This window comes from Enhydra lutris, unplaced genomic scaffold (genome assembly GCF_002288905.1).
Source record: "Enhydra lutris kenyoni isolate GAN:26980312 unplaced genomic scaffold, ASM228890v2 scaffoldscaffold8, whole genome shotgun sequence".
NCBI classification, from domain to species: domain Eukaryota; kingdom Metazoa; phylum Chordata; class Mammalia; order Carnivora; family Mustelidae; genus Enhydra; species Enhydra lutris.
The window spans coordinates 10,118,200-10,134,531 of NW_019154092.1; the positions used below are offsets into that span (position 1 = coordinate 10,118,200).

Below are 16,332 nucleotides of genomic sequence, written 5' to 3' on the forward strand. Positions count from 1 at the left end.
TTAATTATACACCTAAAACTAATGTAACATTGTATATTAATTATATTTCAATTAAAAAACGCACCAACTGGAAATTCTAGAACTGACAAAACACAATATCTGAAATAAAAAAAGAATGAAGCAAACTAGCTCTTCTCTCTTTGTAAGCGTCTCTCATAAAACAAAATACTACATCTTACAAAGTAAAGAGATCCTAGTCACAGATGGCATGTGAATTAAAGCTTAGGAAAAAACTGCCATGCCTATGGTATTCTCTTTTCTGAAGGCACAAAGAATTATTTTATGAATCTGATTTAGTTAAAATGTTTAAAGATTTAGAACCTACTATTTTTTAGGACAAATTTTGTCATAAAACTTAGGACCTATTATTTTCTTTCATTGTGATTTTAAGGATTTTATAGTTCTGGTCAACCTGCAGGAAGCTGTAAACTGGCAGATATAGATATCATTTGTTAGGCTCACAGAGTGTTTTCAAATTTGAATTTGTAGCTGATATTTTCAAATTAACAGTTTCCCTATTAAAGTGTGGATTTTGGCTCTCATTCCTACATGGTAACCATTTTTTAGAGCTGAGCAGTGGCCAACCTTTTTATAAGGGGTGTGTCCTTTCAGTTTGTCCATGGGCCTTTTTTGTCCATGCAGAATTGCCATTTATTTAACAGCTTTGTGACCCCTGAATTCCTCTGGTTAGTAGTCAAAGCCCCCTTCATGTAAACCCATTCTGCTTTTCTAAATTCTCTCTTGTCACATCTCCACACTATTCAACCCTCAGGCTAAAAAAGCATGCCAAATTATCCTCTCATTGCCAAATACAACACACACCTTCTAGTTTCCATGCTTTTATCCAAGTTCCTCGCTTAAGGTCTAATCTATGTGACTTTGTAGTTTTCAGAGACAAAACACCTTCTGTGCTGCATTTATTGTGTTTTACACATCATCAAACCCAGGACCTTGGATTTAATGAAGGAAGAGACCTTCTGTTTTTGGAAGGACTATTACACACCAGGTATTATTCTAGATGTCTTCATTCGATAACCACAACAACCCTGACAAGCAATTGTTATCTGTAATTTATAGGTGCAGTAATGAAGCTCAGAAAAGTTGATTACATGGCTAATAGATGGTTGAACAAGAATTCAAATCTCAAGAGCCTGGTCTTTCGGCAAGCCGCTCTTTTAACGGTCATAAAACCTGCTAACTTGTATCTACCAGACTTAATAAGGGAAAGAGAGGACTGTTTACCATCAAACTCAGTATTTCACCAACCACTGCCAGGAAATAGGAAATCTGTACATTTATAATCACAATTGATTATGCATCTTTCTTTTGCTCTGTGTCACTTTATTAATCTTATATCTTAGCCCATTCACACTTAACTTCTTCCACCTACTTTCTATGAGAGTGATGAAGGCAGGTATATATTCCACAGGGAAGAGAGAGGTGGGTAGTTCTCTGAAAAACGCCTTCAACATTACTGCAGCTTCTCTATGGCACATTCTGTCCCATTTAAATTTATCAGCATTAAACTTGGCATCCAGTTCTTCACGGTATTGCTGAAAATCAAGAAAAACAGTCAATATTCAAAGTGTTTTTACCACCTGATCCCCCTTTCCCTTTTAAAAACTGTCATTACATAAATTATTTTTGTAAATAGATTGAAAAGCCAATATCTACCAAGCCTAACTTTTTCAACATAAAGAACTGAAATAACTCTTTTTGAATGATTTTTTCTAAAATCTTTTCAGAATAATGTTAATCTTGAAATAATCTGCTAATTCTACAGAACTATAAAATTCCTTACTCATCATAGTTTTGTTTCTGTGGTTTTAGGCGAATACCACTTACATCCCCACAGGATAAACGTACTGATTTGACAAAAGCCTCCACTTTTTTTTTTTCTTTTTGCCATCCTGTCATCTTCTTCTAAATTAGATCAAGAATGTATGCCTCTCAACTAGTTCTCATACAGAATGAAAACTATGCCAGTAAAGGAATTCTGACCTCATGGCAACATGCAGACCAATGATATCTTCCTGGAGCAGTTACAGCAAAGTGTTAGGCCAAGAGGTACACATGTCTTCCACATGTCTGCATGCTTGCCCAATCCTTCATAAGGTTTGGAACACTGTGTAAATACTTTAAAAAAATCACTAAGCCTCCATAAGTTTTAGTTGGGTTATACAGTTCACATTATCGATTCATCTGATTATCAATGCCCCCATTCTCCATGTTTCTTTTTCAAACTCATTTTCTACCATCCCCTTGAATTGCATACAGTTTACCTATTAATAGCAGTTAGTTGTAGCAGCTCCCCAACAGACACTAACTACTCCAAAAAGAGAACTCTGAAAATCCTCAGGGTGTTTATGGCCTTCCAGCCTTGAGTCACACAGAGCCAGAATCAGTCTGCACGTCTGACCTTTCCCTACCACACTGCAGCTCATTAACAAGCCCAGACATTAATGCTGTCATGGCGCCCAAACCTGGGACATGGGAGACAACCTGGCAATACACGTCCTTTATAGAAATAGACAGGATTCCAAGCCACCCTCTAGCCCTTACTAATGACAGCAAGAGGAGATTTTCTCCTTGTCCTTGAGAAGCTCTCAATCTAATAGGAATAAGAGCAAATCAAGCAAATCCTTTGCTGATAAATACACTCTGTAAAGCACTAAAGCATGTATCTAAAGCATACATACAAAGTGCTTCCTAGAATAAAAGAAGTAGAGCACAGACTGGGCTCTGGTAAGAGAAGATGCACGGGATCTATTCTTTGCCTTTAGGCATCTTGCAGTTCTGTGAATGGGACCATCTTATGAACTCCTGATGCTAACTCGGGTCACATATTGGATGCTATGCAGCGAGGAAAGAGGAGAATCCAACTTGGCTCAGGCCAGTCTTGAGTCTGTGAGGAACTTGTCAGGGGAAGAGTAAATAGAAGGGTACTCAAGACAGCACAAAGTGCTCCAGCAGTGGTACACATGCAAGGAGACCCACTGGCTCTGGGGAACTCTGGTAGGTTCAGTGTTGCTGGGGCGCAGACCAGAGCCAGCCCTCAGGTGACTGAACTTTATTCCATGGGCCATGAGGCAACATGGAACACACCCAAGCAGGAGAACAAGGTGAGTTTTATCTTTTCTGACAGCCAGATGGGAAAGCGATTTGGAGAATAAAGCTTGGTGCTGATTAGGGAACAGACTAGAGGCAAGGAGACTAGTTACTGGGCATGGAGCCATTTCTGGGAAATTGAGGACTAACCTGGATAAGCAGCTATAAGAGAGAAAGGAGAGGTGGCACTGATGGAATGCGTGAGAGAAAATTCTCACAAATCAGTGATGGATTATTTAGAGGGTGACAGATCTGTCCAAAATGACTCTGACTGCTAGCTGGAGTCATGGACAGATGGAAGTGTTGTTAACAGGAAGTACAGGGAAAGCAGCAAATGTCTTCCATCCATTGCCTGGTGCTACAAAGCAAATGTGAAACTGTTTTCAAGGAGGCAGGAAGCACCACTGAGAGCAGAATAACTCAGATTCATCTCCCACATCCCTCTGCTGTAGGAAGCTGTCTGAAACACACCATGACCACCATTTTAACCTGCCAGCGGTGCCCTGTTGCTTACCAAGCAACATGGCTCCAGCATCAAGAGTGGGCTCTATGACTAGATTCTTTAGGTTTTTATCCCAGCTCCACAACTGACTAGTGTTAAGGCCTATGTCTCAGTTTCTCACGGTGTAATAGGGATATTAAAATGACTTCAGGGGTGCCTGGGTGGCTCAGTTGTTAAGTGTCTGCCTTGGGCTCAGGTCTTGATCCCAGGGCCCTGGGATCCAGCCCCACATGGGGCTCCCTGCTCAGTGGGGAGTCTGCTTCTCCCTGTGCCCCTCACCCTACTTGTATTCTCTTTCTCAGTGTCTCTCTCTCTGTCAAATAAAAATATACAATTTCTATAAAGAAACAAATAAATATATAAATAAAACGACTTCACAGAGATTCAATCAGTTAATCCAATGTAAAATTCAGTGGGGAGGGCCCACCCCAAAGGAAGCACTCAGTAAACGTTGGCTGCTCATAACATCCCCTCCTCTCAGTCGGTGATAACCTTTAGTATTATTAGTATGGGAAACCCATGCATATGTGGTTATTCGGGTAATAGTATATTTTCATCCTGACCAGATGGACAGAATATAACAAAACTGAGAGAAAGAATGTCCTCTCTTCCTTTGACCAGAAAAAACTGAGGGCCATAGGAACAGAGCTAACATTTCCATGGTGGTCCTAAACATGAAATCATAAACCAGGTGTTGAATTTAGCTTGCCAAAGACAGGAAAGGAAGCATTTAGAGGTTAAAGAAGTCATGTTTTCTGTCCAGTGTTAATGAGGACACTAGGTCAGGGTCAGATGCCACGTCCTTCAATCTGCTCTGAGCAAATATACAACCTGCTTCCATTTCGGAGGTCATTTTATAAAAATGCAAATGACCCACCTTCAGCTTCAAAAACCAGGTCAGGAAGGGAAACCAGTAGACCAAGTAACATAATTATGAAACATTTAGAGCAGCCTCAGAATAACTGAAACAAATCAAAAACAAAAACAAAAACAAAAAAAACCACCCCTCGCATGTCAAACAGCCTGCCTTCTTCCATAAAATGTATTCCCCAGTGTTCAGCTCAAATTACTGTCCTTTTTGGAAAAGAAAATCACTGGAAACACCAAGGCATTAAATTGGTTCCAAATGATCTGTGGCCTCAAATACAGGAACAGGCTCCACTGTTGTGTTCCCTGTGTGGCCAAAGCTAGCAGCTTCCCCCCAGGCCTGTGCCCCTGTTAGTCTCATCAGGCCTTGAAAGTACAAGACTGCTCACAATGATACATTAGAGTTAGTGTCATCCATTTGGCACAATTTGAGGATAATTATAACGGAGTTTTTAAAACTATCTTTCCCTAAGCACATTCCTAGAAAAACTAGTCTAACAGAAGAATTTATACAAATAGTTTAAAGTTTGAACAAAGAAGAGAAATAAAGACCCCTTTAATAGATCAAGTTACAATTTCTTTCTAACTATATTACCCTGTCTCTGTTTGCTGGCCCAGACTTCTCTCACATTGGTTTTCCTGGAGTTCAAACCATGCAAACATCTGGATTACATTCTCAGAGTAGTAAGAGACAGAATAAATAGGCTGAAACTACATAAAACCTATTAGGGAAGAAAAGGGACTTTTCCCTAAATATGGTTCAGGAATGCATGTGCCTATAAGAACACTCTGAAGTAATTATTAGCCTTTGGTAAGCATTTTTCAGGCAAAGATTAGCTAAAGAAAAAGAACTTCTGCTATGGTGTTAAACTTCATGCTTACAACGGTTGTGTAATGTTGTCTCCTTTTGATTATTTGAAAAAGAGAGTTTAAATCACCTCCATTATGTTTTACACACACACACACACACACACACACAAAAGCTGGGAAGAATCTGTGTAAATACCACTTCTCAGTTATGGAGGGAGATTTAGAGGAATGAAGTCTAACTGTGTCTAGGAAATTTGTTTCTCTAACTTCACTTTGGTTCTCTGACTCTCATCCTCTGATTCAGGGTACATATGACAACCATAACACTTAGAATTTAAGACAAAAAGCAGATTCAATTTAGAAAGAATAAACCTTGAGGATCCATTAGGCATTTTCTTGCCTTTCAAATGACCTTGTGCTAGCATCTAGCAATCTCCATTCCCAGGGAAGTGACAACTCTCCAAATGCCCAGACCACTACTGCCACTGGCAAAGTGGCACACTGCTCGGACTTCCCTTACAAAACCAATTAACTGCATAAAATAATGCAGGTGACTCCTGACAGCTGGCTCGGCCAGCCGTTAGCACCTGCTCATCAGCCTCATCCCCTCCTTCACAGGAAGCCGGAGCAGTGACTGTGTGGTGTGGAAGCTGGTGCCGAGCCCCCTCAGCCTGCTGAGGGACTATACCTAAGGGCAGGGAAGACCGGTGTCAGCCCTGCACCTGGTCTGAGGCCCAGCCTGCTCAACCTGGCTTCCTCCCCTGCACCCTTCAGAAGCACTATGCCTCTTCTACTCCTGATTCCGTCTCAGATTCTGCCTTCTGGAGCTTCCAATAGACACAGCCTATTTATTCTCAGTTTCTACTTACAAAAGCATCACATCACACTTCTAAATAAAAACTCTGAGATTTCTGATACAAATAGAATTTCCCTAAACATGTACCAAAATGAATTAATGAAGAGATGCTCTTCCACCTCTATGCATTGCAACAGAGTTAATTTTTCCCTCATCCTGATACTTTTTTTTTCTTAAGGACTGATTATTTAAAACTGCTCAGATTTTCATGTCTTCCAGCCAGGGAGTGATTCAAGGGCAGAGTGGAACTGTTCACTGTGATACCCCCAAGTAGACAAACTTATGAGAAAGGTTTTCCTTTTTAGTGATTCTTTCCTTTATACCACTGTGGAGTTTGCCACTACATGGAAGGAAGAAAGCAAAGCAGAAGGAATCACATTACACAGGTCGTTTTATAGTGTAGAATTTAACATTACCTTCAATAAAACTAGGTTTTAGAACTGCTGAGTGGTTATTCTAGTGGTGACAGCCATTCCTAAGTATTCTTATAAAGACTTTCATTAAAAAGACGGCCAAAGAATGTTTCTAAGTTTAAAGCAACTGATCATGGGGGGTGCCTCAGTGGCTCAGTGAGTTAAGTGTCTGACTCTTGATTTCAGCTCAGGTCATGATCTCAGGGTCATGAGATGGAGCCCTGCATCAGGCTCCATGCTGGGCGTGGAGCCTGCTTGAGATTCTCTCTCTCTCTCTCTCCTTCTGTCCCTCTCCCCCAATGCTTTAAAAAAAAAAAAAAAAAGAATAGTACATAAAAAAATAAGTAAATAAGTAAAGCAACTGATAATGGAAATAAGGATTTATGTAATATTGGCTTAGTAAATTCCACGACCTAGAAGAACACAGCAAACTAAAGTGTTTAACCTTGAAAATAGTGATGGGACATTTTAGCTTTTCCAAACTAAAGGTAAGCAGCAATTTTTCATGGTAAATTGATGTGTTGTTTCTCTGTTGCTGGTTTTTTATTGTTGTTGTTCTAAAAAATAAAAGGATACACAACTCAGGATCATGGAATATTTAATCACAAGTATCCAGGAACACTAGACAGGGTCAAGTGGTCATACCAACAGCAATGACAACAAAGGACTTAACAGCTGGGGCCTGTATGAATTGGGTCTCACTAGCTTTGGTCTCCCACAAGAACGAAAAAAAAATGTTCGGTACCTTGACTTTGGCAGTGCATCCTGAAAGTCGAAAAATTCCTTCAGATTCCAGGCCCGATTCTTCAACTTTCTCAAAAAACTAAGAAGCAATGATATATATTATAAAAATGAATACCTCCATACAATAAAAAACATCTGAAATAACAAGATGGTGACAATAACAAACAAATTACTATGCATATATACATGCCTGGTATTTGAATGCCTTGTGAAATGTTCACAACCGCCTCTAAGGTCAACAGTAGTTTCCCATTTGCAAATGCAATGGAGACCGAATTGTCCTGTCACTTTCCCGGGATCAACCTCAAAAGTAATGGCCCTGTCTCTCAAGCTTGTACTTGGCCAATTTAAGATTTGACTACTATATATCTCTTTCTGCAGATGGACCAATAAAAAAAGTTTCCAAATTTACTATTATTAGATACAACCACATTAGCTGAGAGACGATAGGAATTCTAGAAATATGACCAAAAAGGCAGAAACTGTAAAGTTCTCATGGTGATAGTGATGATGATAATGATGCTGTTAATGTAATAACAATATAACCTAACATTTATCGTGCACTTACTGTGTCAGATGCCCCTTTCTCAGTATCTATTAACTATTTAATTAACTATTTGCCATCTATTAACTCATTTAATCCTCACACTAATTCTACCAGGCAGGCACTAACTACCATCTAACTGCTGAGAAGACCAAGGCATGGAAAGGGTATGCGACTTGCCCATGTTTACACCACAGAGGAGGATCATCCAGAGTCTCTGCTCTTTTCCTTTTTTTTTTTAATAATTTTTAAAAAATTTTTATAAACATATAATGTATTATTAGCCCCAGGGGTACAGGTCTGTGAATTGCCAAGTTTACACACTTCACAGCAATCACCATAGCACATACCCATAACCCAACCACCCTCTCCCTAGCCCCCGCCCCCCCGCCACCCTCAGTTTGTTTTGTGAGATTATGCTCTTTTCCTTTTAAGAAATGGTGGTGCCTTGGGGTGTCTGGGTGCCTCAGTGGATTAAAGCCTCTGCCTTCAGCTCAGGTCATGATCTCAGGGTCCTGGGATCGAGCCTCGCATCGGGCTCTCTGCTCAGTAGGGAGCCTGCTTCCCCCACTCTCTCCCTCTGCCTGCCTCTCTGCCAACTTGTGATTTCTGTCTGTCAAATAAATAAATAAAATCTTAAAAAAAAATAAATAAATGGTGATGCCTGAACAAAGGTACTTTTTGCAGGTAGGGTGAGAAATGCATATCTAGGCCAAGGAAGTATGTCCATAAAAAAAGGTTCTCCCATAGGAGTAGAAGAATAATACCTTAAGCTGTCTTCAATGGGGAATACTTGACATGAGGAGTAGTAACAGCTAACATGTATTGAGTTGCTAAGATGATATAAATCCAGATTTGGTTGAACTAGCATTTACTGGGCACCTTCCATTTGCTAAGTTACATAATAATATAAATTCATGTGTTGAATCTCCTCAGTCTTAGGTTCTTATGCATTGTCTTCAGACTCTGTCCTTTACATAGAGGAGAGAGGTCATCATTCTAGTTCTAATTCAAAGAAGGAAAGAAAATGTTCGTGTCACCGTGGACTCTGGCCATGGACATAGTCTGTGCTTCCTTTCGCCCTTCCTCTTGGCTGGGTGTATGTTCAAGGGTGAGGTATCTCACCCTCCTCTGTCTCAGTGGCCTCATGAGTAGAAGGGAGATGATAACACAACCTCCTCACGCTGCTCAGTGCTGACTACCCATGTTAGCCTATCGAAGGCATCTGCTCAGGGGAGGCACCCTCAAATGCCCCCATGCATGCTGGCACGTCGCCAGCACCCTCTGGCTCTCTCATCGTCGTCCTCTGCCTCTATCAGCAGCCATCACCTGACTTGAGAAGCCCCTTGGTCTGAGGCCCTGGCAGCAAAGTTTAAAGAGTACATAGTAAAGAGGCATGGCATTGTTACTGTGAATAAGGTAAGTTTGTTTCCTCAGTCAATATTTTTCTATATTACTTAAAAACTCAATTTAAAATGCAACAAGATTTGTGTTTAGGGCTTGGGATCTTAAATGTGCCACTGGATGTCACTATTGAATAAATACATGCTTGAGTAATCCAGTGTAAATTGTTGGCTATAAAAATCATGACTTAAAATCAAATCAGCTATTGAGCAATGATGGTCACAGAGATACTGGCAGATGAAAGTTAAGGTAATATCATTTCTCAAAACTCCCTTCCACCTAAATATATCCTATCATAGTCATACCTGAAAAACCACCAGAAAAGTGCATTTTAGGCTTTATTAAGCTTTGTTTGGCAAATTCATTTAAATGATTATACATACATATTTGAAAACACCCAACCTGTGATAAAGCTCAGCAAATACTTAATCAATAAATGTACAGCTGATGATTAATGGTCATCTTGTATTCTGCAGAGAATATTCAAATACAGAGACATATAATACACACAAGTAACCTTTAAAAAATACTGGAAAAAATTATGACAGAGGGAAGCCATGTGACAGAACATCTGTGTCCATCACCTGATGCTTTATGGTCAGACATTGCAAAGGGTTCCAAAAGTCTGAAGCAAGGCAAACTGGTTCCAAGCGCTGTGGGATGCTTTGGGGATGCATGAAGAAATCTAAAAATCACCAAGGGCCTGAGTCCTAAGTGGGTGTTAGTATCTTTAAACATACAAGAAAATTCATTAGTGGGTTCACAACTCCAAACTGCAAACAGGAGGCTCTACCATTTCCCCGGTCATTTACATCCCACTTACTTTTTGTAACACCAGGGGAACCTTCACTCCAGGGTCTTTCTTTCGGTCATTGTCCAATAGGACTGTAAGTGGAACGCCAAAAATACCATTGTCTTCATTGTATAATGGGCAAGAAAGAAAGGAAAAGGAATCAGCAAAGCACTATTCTTATTCCAGGGTGTCAAAGTGTTAAAATCAGAAGAAACCTGTCTTAACTACCTCGTCCTTTTACTTTCTCAGTTTTGTTTCTTTTCAGTTGGATTCCAAAGGCATCAAAAAAGGCAGTCAGTTCAATTAGAGAGAGATGGCGGATTTTCTTCATATCTTCCGCAGACAGATCTCCTGCTTCGGTTAGGCCGAATCTGGTTTTCTGGACAATAAATTTCTAAAATACATATGGAAGATATTTATTTCTTATGGCAAAGGAAAATTATTATCTCCTCATTCAAATGCCACCTGGACATTCTAAATCTGTATAGCAAAACATGCTACTTGTACGAAAATCTCTGAGAAGCAAGCTGTGTCATAGAAAGATTGTGAATGATTTTTAGACATTTGCAGAACACTCTTATGCTAAATTAGAATCAAAACAGTGGTCTGAAGTGTACTATAAAATTGTCATCACAACCATGAAAACATCTTTCTTCCAAGAAACATTCTGTGTTGTCCACTGATGTCCCAGGCACCACATGGAATGTACTGACCAGCGGCACGTATGACAGGGTTCACACAGATCCCAACATCTAAGTACTCCCAGAAGAGCTTCTGATGTATCCTTTCAGGTTAGGGGACCATCAGTCCTCTAATCAGGTGTGACGTATTCTCTCTGCATCCTCCAAAAGACTAACTAATCTCCCCACTGAATGTGATGCACAAGTGTGCTGAGACAGTAGTTATTGTACCTTAAACCTCAAATTCAGATATTTAAAGCCTAAATATTTCTAAAAAATAAAAACATACAGAAGGTACCAAATAACCTCACTATCATTTTGAGACAATGAAATTGCTATATTCCCCATTTCCACAATAGGAAACAAAATACAGTAAAATGGTAACAACAACAACAAAAAACTTTTGAACAATCCAGAAATACTGTGAAGATTATAATAAGTAAGATCTCTTTTATTTTTTAAAGGTTTTATTTATTCATTTGAGAGAGAGAGAGAGAGAGAACAAGCAGGGGGAGCAGCAGGCAGAGGGAAGGGAGAAGCAGGCTTCCTGTTGAACAGGGAGCCTGACATGGTGCTGCATCTGAGGACCTGGAGATCATGACCTGAGCTGAAGACAGAGGCTTAACCATCTGAGCCACCCAGGCACCCCTAAGTAAGACCTTTTAAGAAAGAAATTGTTCTTATTAATATCCACAAGTTAGCATGGCTCACAAAAAAGCTGGTATGGAAAAAAATTTCCTAAAGTAGAAAAACCTCAATTATTTCAGTTATAAAGCTTTGTATATTCTCTATAGGGGGTCCCTCAGGTTAGAACTTTCTTGAGGTTTTTAACCATCCACTCATTCATTCATTTGTTCACTTAGTCAACTCAAGTATTTTAAAAGTAAAAAAAACAAAACAAAACAAAACAAAAACCCCAAAAAACAAAATGTAGAATGCGGTTTGGGACATAACTTGTTCTATAAAAAAACATAGTTGTTTTCCCTTCTTTCTGAGACCAAGTCCCCACATAACAGTAATATATAGCAACAACAACCAAGGCAAAAACTGCAATCATTAATTACGTAATTACCACTTGCTAAATCCCACACAAAGTTCTTCACAGGAGACTGACCTGCACCCCAGGTCAGGTCAGACCCAAATCTCAGGAGGGGACAGCCCGGTTGAAGGAACTGGGGGCCAGCATCCTCATCTGAGGACCTGAAGATCATGCCCCTGAAACCAGAGTCCCAGTGGATTCCATCTTCTGCCCCAAAACAACTCTGTGCCCTCCAACATAGAGGTTTGCTTAAGGACCGGAAGGAGTTTTAGAGTTTGACATATGTAGGTTTAAATCCTATTTCAGCCTCCTACTCACTGTGGGGCTTTAGATGTATAACTTAGCTTCTTCGAGCCTCAGTTTTTTAGCTGTGAAATGGGAGCAGTCACAGGGTGATTGCAATGAAGATACCTAGTGCAGCACAGGCTGGTAGAAGACACTCAGTGAGTCTTACCGTTCTTACCCTGCCCTCTTGCTCCTCCCTCATCATGGGGTTGTTGTCTGGGAATGGTCCAGGCTACCTAGGTAAAGACTCTGCCAGTTTTTATAGGACTCCTTGTTTCAGTCCTTAAACTGTCTGTGCCCTGCTGCTCATCATGCCTCTAGCTCTGATCAGCACAGAATATTCAGGACTCTACATCACAAACTCTTCACAAATGCATTTGCTGAGTAGCCAACAGATCAATGTAACATAGTTCTTGTAGTGGGCTTTCAGGATATAACATCCTGAATATAGATATAGATTTCAATATATAGTTACATAGATACATACTCTGAGGCTTTTAGGATAATGAAGTATATAGCTCCACTTGTCTATTTCATGATAATATTATAAATTCTTGAGAATATTTTTGATGGATTTTTAGTGCCTGTTCTGCAAGTGCTCACTTCTTGTTATGTGACTGACTTTTTGCAGTAAGCCCCTCTGATATGTGGTTTCTAGAGACACAATTAAGTATATAGTTAGAATCTGCATTAACCTGTAAGTAAGGATAGAAGTTTCATGAAATCACACAAGCCAGGAAATCCTATTTCCTCTGTAAAACAGTATTCAAGCATACATCCTCACAACTCTTTTGCAACACAGCACTGCCAGATACGGTCAGGCAGGCTGGGTACTGCATAACACTGATGCCTGCCCTCTCCCTACACACACACACACACACACACACACACACACACACACACACACACACACGGTCAGGCAGGCTGGGTACTGCATAACACTGATGCCTGCCCTCTCCCTACACACACACACACACACACACACACACACACACACACTTAAAAAAGAAAAAAAAAGGGGCGCCTGGGTGGCTCAGTGGGTTAAGCCGCTGCCTTCGGCCCTCAGCAGGGAGCCTGCTTCCCTCTCTCTCTCTCTCTGCCTGCCTCTCTGTCTACTTGTGATCTCTCTCTGAAAAAAAAAAAAAAAAGAAAAAAAAATCCTAGTTTGTTCCATGGAAAAACCATAGGAAGTTATTGGAATAATCATGAAAGGTTTTACATACAGTTAAAGCATAGTCCTCTTTCTTAAAATCTGATTTCTTGAATTTACTTCTTTTTGGAGCCTCTGTAACCATTTCTGAATAAGATACTTCAAAGGACAGCTCTTCAGTTTCTGGTGGAATGTTTTTTTTCCGATAATCATCACCTAAAAAAAAAAGGACGTACAATTTTTATATGTCATTTAATCAATCAATATCATGTACTGTAAAATAAGCACAAAATATTTCTAAGTTAACCTACAGGCACATCAGAATGTTTACAACCAAAGAACAGAATCAGACTCACCTAGAGGAGTTCGGTTAAATAACAATGTGAGGTCTTCAAACTTCCATATGAATGAATTTCTCTAATCATTATCCAAACAAACTTTCTATTTCTTCTGATGTTTTTAATCTTAGATTCTTCTATCTCATGAAAGGCACTGAAGATTACTAGAGGAAAGCCCACAAATGAGGCATTTCTTCTGTATGTTATGATATTACAGTTAAGGCCATCTAAACCCAATGTTGCTGCTCCTGGGGAAGCAGAAGCTTAAGGCAAAGGGAGAACGGGCAAAGACCCCACTAGAATTCCTGCCTAAATTCACTTCTCCTGTTGTTTCTCCCAAACTATGGGAGGTTTGGTTCTTAGGATGTGTTAAAATTCAATTTGGACTTCACTGCTAGGTTTGTTCATGTAAATTAACCCAAATTCTTGTAATTTGATTTGGTTACCTGACCTCCCATGCTGTTTATTAAAAAAGAGCCAAATGCGTAACAAGAAATGTCCCACATTGTCTGCGAGGTAGTTTGAAATTAAGACAATAAATTCCTTGGCCAAAAACAAGTGAATCCAGAAATCATCTGAGTAGTCCTAAACTCTGATTCCTAACTAATATTTGGCTTGCCATCTTTTTTCATTGCCTGGAAAAACTGTTCATATGCAGTGAAAAAAAAACTGATTATAAAAAAGAGAACTCATGTCTTTTACCCTCTTCTATAGACAGTGACTAAAGAACAACGACGAAAAGAAATAATAGAAGACCTAATTAATCTCACATTAAAAGTTAAATGGAGAAATTTGCAAATCAACAGATTTTAAAATTTTAAACAGAAACACTGATCAAAAATACAATACTCAAGCGGAAGAGGTGCAGTTAAAAGGTAACCCTTTAGCCTTTATGTATTGTTAGAGTTGCTATGTGAGAGTTGCTCTGGTGCTGTACACACTTGAGCCTAAGTAGAGATTTTTGGAAGTGTCCTACTTCCTGGCCCACTCGCAACTATTAAGCAGATCCAGATTCCTTGTGAAAGAGACCTCAAATCAAAGACATTACCCAAGTGAGTAGTTTCTAAATGATGTGATGGTAGTGAAAGAGAAAAAGATTCTGCTTCCAATTTGGCTCAATTAATTTTGTCTGGTGTGACAGAATGGGGTGTTTGGAGCTGGCAAGGAGTGAGTGCTGGAGTGACAGAATCAAAATAGAAAAAAAAAATCCCACACATTTTGCCTTGACAAAGTCAAGAGCAAAAGCGAGAAGCAAAAGCAAAAGCTTTTGCCAGAGCAAAAGCGAGAAGACACAGCTTCAGTTCCATATAAAAGGATGTGCCACTCACCACTCCCTGCACTCTGAACTGCCTCTGCAGGGTCTGGAGATCCGTTGGAGAGAACTGGTAGAGCTGGAAGAGTCTCGAGTACAGACTGTGAAACAAGGGAAAATGAACACAAGACGTTTTAGTATACAAACACATGCTCCCCAACATTCCCATCACATTTATGCTCTGCGGTTTACACAAGTTCTTCTCACCAAAACAATTCTCGATTCCATACATAGCCTGCACCTGATTTCCTGTTTCTGTGTTCAGTCCAAACCTGCAGAGCTAACATGGTTTTCTCAACAGAGAACTCTGTCAAGATGAAAATAACGGTCTTCTTAGCTCTTGAGAATTTGCTGCTTATACCCTTCCTAAGATGTAAAAATTACAATGCTTGATGTCACATAGTTTGACAATGACAGTATTTTTTATTCTTGATGTGGTGGTCATGCATATTGATCTTAAATTTCAGGTGATGATGTGGCTAGATGGTAAATGGAAAGGCCCCTGAGGCCAGATTGCTGGGATTCTAATCCAGGCTCTCCCACTTAGTGACTTTGAATAAGTCTCTCGAGTTCTCTATCGCTTAATCTCCTAATCTATAAAATGATGATGATAATAGAACATATTCAAAGAGGTATTATGAATTTTAAATGACTTGTTCTATAATCACTTCAAACAATATCTGATACACACTGAGCACAATATGAGTATTGGCTACTATTAATACTCAACATATTAATTCCTCCGTGAAAAAACGAGTGTAATAATGTGAGAGTGATAATAATTACCGAAACCGTAAGTGTGTTTTCTAGTTATTTCTACTTTGCTACTTTCTTCACTAAGATCCTGCCAAAGCTTTGTCTTCTCCTGCAATATTGTCAGAAGTTGAGTATCTTTTCTTTTTTTAAAGATTTTATTTATTTTCGAGAGACGGAGAGAGTATGGTAGGGAGGGTCGGGGGTGAGGTGAATGGGGGGGTGGCACATAGGGAGAGGGAGGAACAGACACCCTGCTGAGCACGAAGTCTGATGCAGGGCCAAAGGCAGATGGTTAACCAACTTGAGCTACCCAGGTGCCCCAGAAGTTGCATATCTTTATAAAGCCCTGTGAAGCAAGCCAACTGCTCAAGTCTGGATGGGTATTAGTAAAAAACCAAAACCAAAAACAAAAAAAAACAAACTTATACACAAATTCTACCATTTCTGCCAATATAAATTTTAATGTGGTAGTTAGTATCTATGAATGTGTGTGATGATGGAAATTTGCTATTCAATCACCAATCTTTTATGTACTATTCAATATAAAGTCTGTTCATTTCTTTTCCCCAGAGCCTGATGTTGTTTCTTTTACTCTCATATTTATTTAACAATAACCGAACACCTGTTTCATGAAAGATTCTTTATCATGTGCTACAAATTACACAAGGGTGTCTTGAATTCTGAGCTTTGTGTTCTCTTTTTCCTATTTTATTTCAAAAGAGATGACACAA

At 39.6% G+C, this 16,332-nt stretch overlaps 1 protein-coding gene across 1 annotated transcript in view; it reads right to left on the reverse strand.

The window, feature by feature from the left end:
• The window catches only part of LOC111142560 (Rho GTPase activating protein 28), a 224,181-nt gene that overhangs the window by 33,694 nt on the left and 174,155 nt on the right, over nt 1-16,332 (reverse strand). The window contains exons 8-11 of the mRNA XM_022495829.1: nt 10,270-10,435; nt 10,072-10,163; nt 7,302-7,379; nt 1,391-1,553 (exon numbers count right to left, since the gene is read on the reverse strand). Of these exons, the coding sequence (XP_022351537.1) occupies nt 1,391-1,553; nt 7,302-7,379; nt 10,072-10,163; nt 10,270-10,435 (499 nt within the window). The remainder of the gene's footprint in view (nt 1-1,390; nt 1,554-7,301; nt 7,380-10,071; nt 10,164-10,269; nt 10,436-16,332) is intronic.